The sequence below is a fragment of the Drosophila elegans genome, unplaced genomic scaffold (genome assembly GCF_018152505.1).
Source record: "Drosophila elegans isolate 14027-0461.03 unplaced genomic scaffold, ASM1815250v1 contig_476, whole genome shotgun sequence".
Lineage (NCBI taxonomy): Eukaryota > Metazoa > Arthropoda > Insecta > Diptera > Drosophilidae > Drosophila > Drosophila elegans.
The window spans coordinates 20,863,092-20,876,678 of NW_024545863.1; the positions used below are offsets into that span (position 1 = coordinate 20,863,092).

The 13,587-nt window shown below is 41.4% G+C and overlaps 1 protein-coding gene and 1 long non-coding RNA gene across 2 annotated transcripts; one reads left to right on the forward strand and one right to left on the reverse strand.

Annotated features, from left to right (window-relative positions):
* Nucleotides 1–296: 296 nt before the first annotated feature.
* Nucleotides 297–2,296, forward strand: LOC108147071 (UDP-glucosyltransferase 2-like). The gene is made up of 2 exons (XM_017273360.2): nt 297–833; nt 903–2,296. The coding sequence occupies exons 1-2, from the start codon at nt 536–538 to the stop codon at nt 2,234–2,236; spliced, it is 1,632 nt and encodes a 543-aa protein (XP_017128849.2). The 5' UTR covers nt 297–535; the 3' UTR covers nt 2,237–2,296.
* Nucleotides 2,199–3,611, reverse strand: LOC121467620. Its single transcript, XR_005977692.1, has 3 exons — nt 3,379–3,611; nt 2,376–3,298; nt 2,199–2,306 (listed from the first exon to the last, which is right to left on the reverse strand). It is a non-coding gene; the product is annotated as an uncharacterized LOC121467620 (long non-coding RNA).
* Between the last annotated feature and the right edge of the window lie 9,976 nt (nt 3,612–13,587).

Consider the following 13,587-nt stretch of genomic DNA (forward strand, 5'->3'; position numbering starts at 1 on the left):
ATAAAAGATTATTATAATTTTTTTATTATTTCCCAAGGGTGAGAAACTTTCAAGATAAAACCTGACGAATTAAAGTACTTATTAAATAACAACAAGGTTAACAAGGTTATTAAATTATTTGAAATATTTCTGTATGTGTGTGTATGTCTTAAAAGAATGCTTAACATTTTGACTGATTGCTGGATCGATATTCCAATTGAGCTCAACAGTAGAATGGTAATAGAAAATCGTGTCAAAATTTTAATAAAGTGAAATCACAAAAAAATCATATACATTTGTAAATAGTTTTTTGAATAATTTATAATTTTCATAGCTAATTTTAAGACAAAAAGCCCATAACTAAAAATTACAAACAAAAGCTGTTATTGGGCGATAAGGTTTGATAACAATATTTTATCAATTTTGCAAAACAATGAGCGCTCTCTTTTAATTTGGAAAACTATGAGAACATTCAAATTATCAACCTACCTTGAAAAAGCGAACTCAGCTTTTATAGGTTCGACGACAGTTTAGATTAGATTGTGGTCAGTTGTGGATGGAGTTCCGACATGGGCGGAATAAAAGCGTGAAAATGCGCCTCATATCTGCATGGTCGGCACTGGTCGTGTGCCTTTTTTTGCAACCGAATCTGTACCATGACCTGGCCCGGGCGGCCAACATACTGGGCATATTTCCATATCACTGCGAGGCCCCCTTTCTGGTCGTGCGGCCGTTGGTTCAGGCATTATTAAGACGAGGACACAATGTGACGCTAATCACACCAGAAGGCCTGCTGCCCGACATCGAGGGAGTCCGGCATATACGGGTTTCCAAGGTAAACCAGCACATGCAGGGTAAGTCAATAAGGAGAGAGGCATTAATTTGTTAACTTAAAAGTGCTTAAAAAGAATTTTTTATTACAGAAATGCTAGACTCTGACCTAATTCCGGACTTCTTGATTAGCAAATGGAAGGAGAGCATTGTAGCTTCCACAATATACTCACATTTGTCCAATGATATCCTGAGTGACGATGCCGTACAAAGAATGCTCCATGACAAGTGCGAGCGGTTCGATCTCATTATGATGGAGGCTAGCAACCTGGATGCACTTTACGGCCTTGTGGAGTACTACAACGCCACTCTGATGGGCCTGATTAGTATGGGTGTGAGCTGGTTCACCGAAGAACTAGCAGGCAACCCGGCCCCCAGCATTTACGAGCCTATTTCTCACATCGGCTATTCCAGGGAAAACTCTTTGACGAGCAGGCTTAGTAACTGGATCCATATCACGGAGGAGAAGTTGCTGGTGAAATTGATAATGCTGCCATCTCAGTTGCGCCTCTTCAAAAAGTACTTTGGCTACTCGGATCAGAAATTCTATGAGCTGCGGCACAGGTTCTCTGTGATCTTAGTCAACAACCACTTCAGCATGGGCAGGGTGCGATCCAATGTACCCAATCTTGTCGAGGTGGGAGGTCTGCATCTCATTGAGCCACCCGAACCGTGTGACATTGAGCTGCAAAGATTTATGGACGAGGCGGAGCACGGAGTGATTTATTTCTCAATGGGCCTGGACATCATGGTGAAGTTTCTTCCGGAGGACATTCAGCAAACACTTATAACGTCCTTCACTAAGCTGAAACAGCGGATTGTTTGGAAGAACGAGATCTTTAAGATGCCCAATATATCGGATCACATATATGTGATGGAAAGGGCACCTCAACGTCACGTTCTGGAACATCCCAAAGTCCGTCTTTTTATCACAAACGGAGGATTGCTGAGTGTGATGGAGGCGGTTCACAGTGGAGTTCCGATGCTGGGACTGCCGGTGTTCTTTGACCGGTTTGGAAATTTGGAATGGGCGCAATTAGCAGGCATGGGCAAAGTCTTGGACATCAACTCCCTGAATGCAGATACCCTGACTTCCACCATTCGGCTTCTGATTGAGAACCCCAATTATGCTCTGAGGGCCCGAAATATGTCAAACACTTTTTGGGATCGACCCATGAGTCCTTTGGATACGGCTGTTTGGTGGACAGAGTACGTCCTTCGAAACAGGGATGTATCCCACTTGCGAATCAAGGCTGAGGAGATTCCACTATTGCAGTACTATAATATAGACAGCATTCTCACTTTTGGTTTTCGACTGGTAGTGATCGCTGGATCGGCGATCTTTTTGTGCCGCAGTTTGCTACAAAGCTATAGTGTCAGACGTTTAAAAGAATCGTTTCTATATATAACTTCTTTAATTAAGTAAATATCTAGGTGGATACCAAATGTATGCAGGTTAAAGATAAAATGGTTGCCAGCGAGCGGTAGTCGCATTTCTGTAATAAAAAATTCTTTTTAAGCACTTTTAAGTTAACAAATTAATGCCTCTCTCCTTATTGACTTACCCTGCATGTGCTGGTTTACCTTGGAAACCCGTAAATGCCGGACTCCCTCGATGTCGGGCAGCAGGCCTTCTGGTGTGATTAGCGTCACATTGTGTCCTCGTTTTAATAATGCCTGAACCAACGGCCGCACGACCAGAAAGGGGGCCTCGCAGTGATATGGAAATATGCCCAGTATGTTGGCCGCCCGGGCCAGGTCATGGTACAGATTCGGTTGCAAAAAAAGGCACACGACCAGTGCCGACCATGCAGATATGAGGCGCATTTTCACGCTTTTATTCCGCCCATGTCGGAACTCCATCCACAACTGACCACAATCTAATCTAAACTGTCGTCGAACCTATAAAAGCTGAGTTCGCTTTTTCAAGGTAGGTTGATAATTTGAATGTTCTCATAGTTTTCCAAATTAAAAGAGAGCGCTCATTGTTTTGCAAAATTGATAAAATATTGTTATCAAACCTTATCGCCCAATAACAGCTTTTGTTTGTAATTTTTAGTTATGGGCTTTTTGTCTTAAAATTAGCTATGAAAATTATAAATTATTCAAAAAACTATTTACAAATGTATATGATTTTTTTGTGATTTCACTTTATTAAAATTTTGACACGATTTTCTATTACCATTCTACTGTTGAGCTCAATTGGAATATCGATCCAGCAATCAGTCAAAATGTTAAGCATTCTTTTAAGACATACACACACATACAGAAATATTTCAAATAATTTAATAACCTTGTTAACCTTGTTGTTATTTAATAAGTACTTTAATTCGTCAGGTTTTATCTTGAAAGTTTCTCACCCTTGGGAAATAATAAAAAAATTATAATAATCTTTTATTCTTACACTCTTCAGCAAATATTGTTGTTGCAATTCTGTTGTTTGTCTTTTTCCTCCCTCCTGCCATTTGTGTCCCAATAAATCCAAAAACTGATCGCCATCGAATAGAAATGTATTTAAAATTGATGTTACCTGTAGTAGAGGTTATCCCCGCGTTTCCATTAACTTACCCTGCATATGCTTGTTCAGCATTGTCACGCAAATGTGGTGTACTCCTGGAATGGCTGCCTGTAATCTCAAAAGTGTGATCGTCGTGACCTTGTGTCTCCGCTCCATTAGCCCCTGCAATAAGGGTCGCACCATCTGGAAAGCGGAGTGCAGGCGGTACGGGAACATGTGCAAAAACAGGCCGACCGCCAGCCAAGCACAGCTGAGCCGCATTTTCACGCCTTTGGTCTGTTCATGTCGGAGCGCTGTCCCAAACTGAGCACAATCCAATCTTAACTTGTTCAAGCACCCCGAAAGTTTCAGCTGACACGCCAGTGTAATCACATTATAATTAGTTGATAACATATGTATATGTTAAGATAACTATCTGAATCGAAATTGATAGTCTAAAGATTTTGTCTTACTTGCGCCAACAGGGAAATTATGTTCAAAAACATCCCTTCTCAAGACGATTTCTGTTGACTCTTTCATCTTGTACAATAGTGTGCTCCCTTTCTCTTGATAAGCTTACTCTATAGCCATCCCTTTTTGAGTAACCCCCAATTCGCATGCGCTGATATGGCCATCTAGAGGGTTTTTCATTTTTCTACTGCCGCTCTCTAGGGGATATTATTAGTTAACGCCCTCTAAGCGGAAAAGTTTATTATTTGTACGCAAATATTTTTCGATACTTTCGTTTTATGGCAAGGAATTTTATAGCGCTGGGCGTATGCGCAATATTGACTGTTAGCGGTGTGCAAACGCCTGCCATCCTCGCACGCAGACTACGAAGGTGCTGGAATAAGGGCGTGCTGTCACATTGCATCAAGCGGCAAACAATAAAACGCTCGCCAACCCCGCCCGGCAGGTGTCGCTGCCGTGATAATGTTGTGGCGGCCCAAGTTAAAATACCATCTAGCGGAAAAGCTGTTAACTAAGAACTTAGCTACGATATTTATTGTTATCTCTTTGATCGATATGTTCTAAGAAACACATCTCTGGCTCTTTCTTCTTCCGGCTCTCGGCTAAGCTGCACGCACGCTTTGTAACTCCTCATTGTAAACCCAAACATACATCAATAAAATAATAGTAACACCAATCCGTGTTACCATAGTGGTGACCCCGATAGTAGATTTCAGCTAAGTATATGGCAAAAATCTTTTTAATTGAGCCAAACTGTCGCAAAATTAAAAATTTGCCCACACTGAGTTTTATGCACTTACACATGCAAACATTTTGCAACGGAGACACATACATATAGTCACAAAAAGTGACGCTACCAACACAACGAAGTTTATGCCCGGCGAACCTCGATATAACTTGCGATCCTTAGTACCCAGAAAGCTAATCTTCGAGAGCGACGAGAACATGCCCGACGAGCAACAACAACTGCAAACCAGGATTCGAGAGTTTCAAGCTCAGGTGGAGGCTTTACAAATGAATTCTACTGCAGGACAAGCGGCGAACACTGGACCAATGGCACGGGCAACAGTCCACTTGCCAAAGTTTACAAGCAGCAATCCTCAACTATGGTTCGCCCAGGTGGAACGTTCATTTCGTTTGCACGGCGTTAACAATGACGACGACAAATTTGATCACATCACCGTTAACTTGGATCCGGAGGTCGTTTTAGCCGTCGAGGATTTAGTCACGCATCCTCCAGTCGCAAACAAGTTTGACACGCTGAAAGCTCGCTTGCTCGACAAATTTGCAGAGTCAGCAGAATCAAAACTACGGCGTTTACTGCAAGGTGGAGGAACTTCTGGCCTGAAGCCCTCCCAGATTCTAGCTCACATGCGTCGGCTGGCACCGGAATCCAGCAGCGAACCAATAATCCGTACATTGTTTCTTTCTGAAATGCCTCAGAATATTCGTCCGATTTTAACCGTCTGGGAAGAGACCGACCTTGAGAAACTGGCCAAAGTGGCAGACAAAATGCTTGAAACCATCGGATCTTCCAACACGTTCGCCATCTCTGCAGATGACGTAGCCGGAACCGCTTCGGTGAATGCAGTTGCTCGTCCGGAATCTATCAAGGACATCGCAGACTCTCTACGTGCGCTGACAAAAAAGGTTGATACGATGCAAGCTGACCTTAAGCGAATTCAATCGAGTAATCGTTCCACCAGTCAAACTCGTGGATCATTTCACCGATCCGCTTCACAACAACGCTCTCAATCGGCAACAGTTTCTGATGGTCCATTACAACAACCTGGCGATCCACAAGCTGAACCTTGCTATTATCATCGTCGTTTTGGAAATGATGCTCGCAAGTGCAAATCTCCTTGCTCTCTTGCGCACCTTTTAAACTAATGCCGCTGTCACCTTCATCGCTGGAGGGTGGCAGTACAACCAACGCCAGCGAAAAGCTCGTCCAGTCAGCAATCTTATCTGAAGTCCGTCTTTACATTACCGACCGCAACTCCCACCAAAGATTCCTTATCGACTCGGGCTCCGTGGTTTCTGTTGTTCCCCGCCCACGGGCAAGGCATCACACAAAACAAACCGACCTTGTCTTATATGCAGCAAACGGAACAGTCATCCACACCTACGGAAGCATGCCAGTTGACCTGAACATTGGGCTACGGCGTAACCTTATCTGGCCTTTTATCGTTGCTGACACCGGAGTAGCTATAATTGGTGCAGACTTTCTGTCCCACTTTCATCTCCTCGTCGACGTAAAGGGCCAAAAACTCATCGATGCGAACACCAATCTATCGACACCAACGCTTTCCAACGCTGTACATCACTCTGTGTCTACCATTCAAGGTGCACACAGATTCCAAACTCTGTTGCAGGAATTTGTGGACGTTACTGTTCCAGCACCGAAGGGAAGCAATCATCAGGATATACAACACTACATTGACACTACAGGAAGCCCAGTCTCCGATCGTCCGCGCCGTCTATCTGGTGAGAAACTTTTAACCGCAAAGTCAGAAATTAACTTCTTGCTTAAAAAGGGCATTTGTCGTCCTTCTAAAAGCCAGTGGTCAAGCCCGCTACATATGGTGAGCAAAAAAGATGGAAGTTGGCGATCTTGTGGGGACTATCGCAAACTCAACGCGATAACGGTACCTGACCGTTATCCAATTGCTCATATCCACGATTTCTCGGAGCAACTACACGGGAAAAAGATCTTTTCTACTCTCGACCTAGTAAAAGCGTATTATCAGATTCCAATGGCTGAGTGTGACATCCCTAAAACCGCTGTTTGTACACCTTTTGGCCTTATTGAATTCCTCTATATGCCGTTCGGCCTTAAAAACGCTACACAAACTTTCCAAAGGTTTATAGATAACATTTTCCGTGGCATCGATTTCGTTTATTGTTACATTGACGATATTCTGATAATGTCCAGTTCCCTTGAGGAACACAAAAAACATCTGCGTACCGTTATGGAGATCCTTCGTAACCACGGACTTCGCATAAACATAAGCAAGTGTCAATTGGCCCAGATAGAGGTGAATTTTCTAAGCTATACCATTAACGAGCACTGAATCAAACCTCCTAGTAATCGGGTAGAGGCAATAAAAAACTATACGAGGCCTTCTACAATCAACGAACTAGGAAGATTCCTCGGCATAATAAATTATTATCGGAGATGCCTGCCTCGTTCGTCACACATCCAGGCTCCTCTTTCAGAAATTCTTAGGAACGTCAAGAAAAACGACCAACGCCCGATCGAATGGACACCAGAACGAGTTGCCGCTTACGATTCTTGTAAACAAAGCGTCATGGATGCGGTACTACTGGCTCATCCCTTTCCAAAAGCACAACTGGCTCTCGTATGTGATGCTTCTGATGTCGCAATCGGAGCTGCACTAGAACAGCTGGTCAATGGTCATTGGCAACCCCTTGGTTTTTTCTCAAAAAAATTAACCGACACTGAGAAAAATTACAGCACATACGATAGAGAGTTGCTCTCCATTTATGAAGCCATCAAGTATTTCAAGCACTGCCTTGAAGTTCGAATATTTTGCATTAAGACAGACCTCAAGCCTCTCGTGTATGCATTTAGGCAACGGCCTGAAAAAGCGTCACCCAGGCAACTTCGTCATCTTGGCTACATTTCGCAGTTCACGACCGAGATCATACATGTCAAGGGATCTGAAAACGTAGTCGCGGATGCATTTTCCAGACTATGTGCTATTACCATGCCAGTCTCTGTCAGCCTAAAGCAAATCGAGGAAGCGCAGGCAACCGATACTGAGCTCCCAAACTTACTGCAAGGAACTACTTCGCTTCAGCTGCAAAAAATACGCTACGATGACAACATCGCACTTTACTGCGACATATCAACAAATTACGTTCGTCCTTATGTACCCACTGCTCTTCGCAATAAAATATTCTCTTTCTCTCACAGTCTCTCACATCCGAGCGGCAGATCCACTCTGCAACAAATTAAGCAAAAATTTGTATGGCCGGAAATGAGGAAAAACGTCATTGAGTGGTGCAGGACTTGTCTTTCTTGTCAACGTGCCAAGATAAGCAGGCATAATCATCTGACTCCAGAAAAGATCACAGTTCCCAGCGACAGATTCAACCATGTTCATCTGGACATCGTCATCATGCCGTTCCATCAAAACTTTCGGTACTGCCTTACCATGATAGACAGATTTACTCGCTGGCCGGAGGCTGTCCCTCTTACAAACATATCGGCTGATACGGTGGCTAAAGCTTTTTGGTCACAATGGGTTGCTCGTTTTGGAACACCTAAAACAATAACAACTGACCAAGGCACTCAATTCGAATCAGCGCTGTTCAAGGAGCTGGCCCACCTCATGGGCAGCGAACACATCCACACGACTGCTTATCACCCCCAGTCCAACGGAATGGTCGAAAGATGGCACAGATCATTTAAGGCTGCGATGATGTGCCATTCAAGCACTCCTTGGCCGGAACTGCTACCCATCGTTCTGCTAGGACTTCGTACCTGTTTAAAAGAGGACCTTAAATCATCGGCTGCGGAGATGCTATATGGAACAACAATCCGCATGCCGAATGAATTTTTTGAAGATCTCGATGTAAACGTGGATCCTGCAACCTTCATTGGCAATTTTCGTGACCTGATGCGAAAGATTCGTCCGACTCCTTCTGCGCACCACAGCAAGCAAAAAATGTTCCGCTTAAAAGAAATAGACAAATGCTCTCATGTATTTATTCGGACCGATGCCGTCAAACTACCATTGGAACCGCCTTATTCAGGACCTTTTGAAGTCGTTTATCGCAACAGCGACCGAGTTTTCACATTAAATGTCAACGGCAAGGAAGTAGCTGTCTCCGTGGATCGAATAAAACCGGCCTTTCTAGCTAGGACCGACACACAGCAGGATGCTCAACCTGAGATCGCTGTACAGCCACGAACCTATCAGAACAAGCGAGTACAATTTAACGTATCGTGACGTCGTCACTGGAGAGGGAGTACTGTGGCGGCCCAAGTTAAAATACCATCTAGCGGAAAAGCTGTTAACTAAGAACTTAGCTACGATATTTATTGTTATCTCTTTGATCGATATGTTCTAAGAAACACATCTCTGGCTCTTTCTTCTTCCGGCTCTCGGCTAAGCTGCACGCACGCTTTGTAACTCCTCATTGTAAACCCAAACATACATCAATAAAATAATAGTAACACCAATCCGTGTTACCATAATGTCAACAGCGGAAACAATAAAAGCCGCAGTTGTCTTTCGACTTGGCTGCGGGCACTGTGCGGCAAGGAAACATCTGGAGGATGTGCAGGACGAGCAGGAGCAGCAGGTGGAGTGCCTTCTTCAGATGAAGATAGCGGCTGACGGGGCCGGAAAGGTAGGGCGCGCTTAATGTGTCGTGCTTCTTTTCCGGCTCCGTTTCCACGCAATAAGAAAATACAGAGAAAAAACCAACCCAGTCATATACAGTTTCCCCTTTAAATTAATGTACAAAAAATACAAAAATTGGTTCTACATTAGCATACCAACATTAAGTTTTCTTTCGTTGTTTCACATTGTCATAACAATATTCCGCTTTCTGGCCTCTGCCTTGACGTTAGTAAGTTAACAAAAAATGTCCAGAGATAAAATAGCTTTGTCAATTGGAATCTATCTTGTGAAAAATATGTTATTTCGTTATTTCGATTTTTAATTTAATGATAAGCTTTTCTAAAAAACATCTAATGATTGATTAACTTAATAGATTTTTTCTCTGTGGAATTAGCGGCTTGAAAGGCCAGCTGTTAACTTCGTAATCCTACACCCAGAAAAAAGTAGAACGAATAATTTTAGCACGAACGTTCTTGAAAATCGCCCGAATAATTCTTAAAATTTTTAGACCGAACGTGTACAGAATAAGTACGAGTCATACTTGATAATAATATTTTAAAATGTTTTTTTTAATACATAGAGAAAACGATATTTTTCGCTTTATGCCTGCTTATAGTGTTTGTAAATAATATCAGAATTATTAAAAACAGTAAACTCTATTAAAAACTGTTAATTTAACATAAAAACAAGAACTATTAATTTAAAACAAGAATGTTTCGTTCTTAAAATGATTGGCCTAGGGGGTAAGTGTCTTGGAACATCAAACATTGGGTAAGCTATTAAGAACCCGAGCTCAAATCCCAGACAAAGTTATAAATTTTTTTTTTTTTTGTTTTTTATGTTTTTTTTTTCAAACGTTCAATTTTATTTAAATTTTTATCTAGTTGACCTCAAAAGTATAGCAAATAAAAGCTATTTGATTGCAAACAAATTGCTGCGAATTCTGATACGGGCGTAGTACACATCAAATTGTGATGCCAGTGTGGCGCAACCAGCTAATGCGTCTACATATCAATTTATCAATTTATATTCTCTTTCATTCTAATTTCATATGGAGTCAAAGAGAAAAGAAAAAAAAGAGAAAGAGACAAAAAAAATCATTTTTTAAAAAAATTTAAGTTAAGAAACTTTCATACTTGCATTAAGAATTTTTCGTACTCAAATTAATATCTTTCGCTCTTTCTTCAAACACTTTTGAGTACTTGGACTGATGACGTTCATTCTCAAATGTAGAAATTCGGGATTGAATAATTCGTTCTTGAATATAGCCTTTCGTTCTTGAATCAAAAAAATTCGAATTTACCCTACTTTTGACATCGTTCGTTCTTGAATTGACATCGAAATTCTTGATTTTTTCTATGAGTGTACGAGCCTATTTCTCACATCGGCTATTCCAGGGAAATCTCTTTGACGAGCAGGCTTAGTAACTGGATCCATATCACGGAGGAGAAGTTGCTGGTGAAATTGATAATGCTGCCATCTCAGTTGCGCCTCTTCAAAAAGTACTTTGGCTACTCGGATCAGAAATTCTATGAGCTGCGGCACAGGTTCTCTGTGATCTTAGTCAACAACCACTTCAGCATGGGCAGGGTGCGATCCAATGTACCCAATCTTGTCGAGGTGGGAGGTCTGCATCTCATTGAGCCACCCGAACCGTGTGACATTGAGCTGCAAAGATTTATGGACGAGGCGGAGCACGGAGTGATTTATTTCTCAATGGGCCTGGACATCATGGTGAAGTTTCTTCCGGAGGACATTCAGCAAACACTTATAACGTCCTTCACTAAGCTGAAACAGCGGATTGTTTGGAAGAACGAGATCTTTAAGATGCCCAATATATCGGATCACATATATGTGATGGAAAGGGCACCTCAACGTCACGTTCTGGAACATCCCAAAGTCCGTCTTTTTATCACAAACGGAGGATTGCTGAGTGCGATGGAGGCGGTTCACAGTGGAGTTCCGATGCTGGGACTGCCGGTGTTCTTTGACCGGTTTGGAAATTTGGAATGGGCGCAATTAGCAGGCATGGGCAAAGTCTTGGACATCAACTCCCTGAATGCAGATACCCTGACTTCCACCATTCGGCTTCTGATTGAGAACCCCAATTATGCTCTGAGGGCCCGAAATATGTCAAACACTTTTTGGGATCGACCCATGAGTCCTTTGGATACGGCTGTTTGGTGGACAGATTACGTCCTTCGAAACAGGGATGTATCCCACTTGCGAATCAAGGCTGAGGAGATTCCACTATTGCAGTACTATAATATAGACAGCATTCTCACTTTTGGTTTTCGACTGGTAGTGATCGCTGGATCGGCGATCTTTTTGTGCCGCAGTTTGCTACAAAGCAATAGTGTCAGACGTTTAAAAGAATCGTTTCTATATATAACTTCTTTAATTAAGTAAATATCTAGGTGGATACCAAATGTATGCAGGTTAAAGATAAAATGGTTTGCCAGCGAGCGGTAGTCGCCAATAATATACGCTATTTTTGATCTGCAAGATGTTCCGACATATTCGGGAAAGGCAACGGAGACGTCTTGAAAGAGATAGAGTTTTAGCGCAGATTAGATTGCTCGGATCTAGATGGCAAATACAATAATATAACATTAATGATATCTTGTTACTCGTACCCGATATCTGTTAACTAAATGTCTGTTAATTTAAAAACTGATCTCAAAAGTAGGCTTCGACTTACGAAAAAAACCATAAATACAATAGTATAAGTTTAGTTGTCATATAAAAACTCGTTGTGACACAATTTGAAATCTTATATGCTGATGCTACAAATTGTAATCATGTATGTTATTTTAGTCATGTGAGTCTATTTATTTTATTTAAATTTATATTTAAATATTGAATTTATTCTTTTATATTTGATCTTTCTTTAAAATGTTAGTTTTGAAAAGTTGAATTCTTGTAATGTAATCAAGCATTTTTTTGATATATCACCAATTTAACAACAAAATATGTTAAGCTTACTATGGTTTTGAAAAAGAAAATAAAAGAAATCAAATTTACTTTATTTTGAAAAAGTTAACTATTTCAAAAAAGAAAAGACTAAGTTAGGTCTTAACAATAATAAATGAAATTAACTTAAGTAATGTCTTGGGTAACTTGTTCTTCATATAAATATTTTACTGTTTACATATTTATAACCGTACAACTTCGAAAGACGTGTTTCAAAAACAAAGAACTTTTTGACGTCATCCCTGCGAAAACCTGTAGTTGTCCTTGATTGTCAGCCTCAGGAAAACCAGCTTCACTTACTGTAAATCTTCACATCTTTAATTCTTCCCTAGGCTTCCAGATCTGGTTTGCTTGCCAAAGACTTATGCTTTTCACTACTGTAACTTTCATATGCCATGACAATTGAGGCTTTGGCAAATATTTGGGCCAAACAATTACGACAAATGGTGACACACATTTTCGAGGCAGAACAACAGACGCGCACCGCTGACAGAATGCACAAAATAAAAATCCATGAACAGAAGTGAATATTATTGTGGTTGGTTTCGGTTTGTTTTTAATTTTCCATTTCGAGGTTTATTTGCAGAGGCATTCTTTTTTTTACGATCTGCGCTTGGCTAAATATTAAATCCGGCTGCAAAGCACCGGAGTGAGAACAACCGGCATCGAGGTCACCAGCCTCCGAGAACGATTAATTAGTAAAATACTGGCGGGGGAATCCCCGCTTAATTGTTCCGCTAATATTGCAACTAAGGGTTTCGACGATAGACTTGGGCAAGCGCTGTGTTAATTAGTTGGGCTTTGTGAAAAGTTCATTTCCATCCGGCGTCTGCCATTAATTGTTAACGTTAAATTACGCTCGCGGTCTCGCCTTTACAGTTGTCATTTCATTGCCAATGGCTAGTTTATTTTCCACGTTCAAGCCGCATTGCCTTGGCTTGTTGTGCCACAGATTATTAGTTGCATCCTTGATCTCAAACGGTAAACGAGACTGGCCATCTCTAAGCCCAGTGTCATCTGCTTTTCCGCGGGCCTCATAAATGGCTATAATTTCACGAGCCGAGCTCCAGATGTGAGCCAAAAATATGCCCAAAAAGGGGGACGGGCAGACCCAAGAATATGCTTGTTTTGGGCAGGCCACCAATTGCAAAAATTGAAATGGAAATATAATTTTGCATAATTATGCGTGAACCGGCGTGTCTGCGTGCCCGAAATGAGTACGGCCATAATTTAAGACCATAGAAACGCAGCTATTCAACCAATCTGTTAATCTAGTGTCCATCGTGTAGCTCGAATATAAATTAATATAAAGCTCGCCGAGGGAATACCCTTTTAGTCATTAGTTTTAAAGCGTTTTTCACTACTAACTGAAAAGAAATTATATTTTCGTTAAGTATTTACAGAATCATTGTTATTAGCCACAAAATATAAAAAACAAAACGTCGTATAAAATATTCAGTA

Bases quoted from the DNA above. Each gene is read 5' to 3' on its own strand.
- LOC108147071 (XM_017273360.2), top strand. From the start codon at position 536: ATGGAGTTCCGACATGGGCGGAATAAAAGCGTGAAAATGCGCCTCATA. The intron at 834-902 runs GTAAGTCAATAA...TTTTTATTACAG, and splicing joins GGTAAACCAGCACATGCAGG to AAATGCTAGACTCTGACCTA.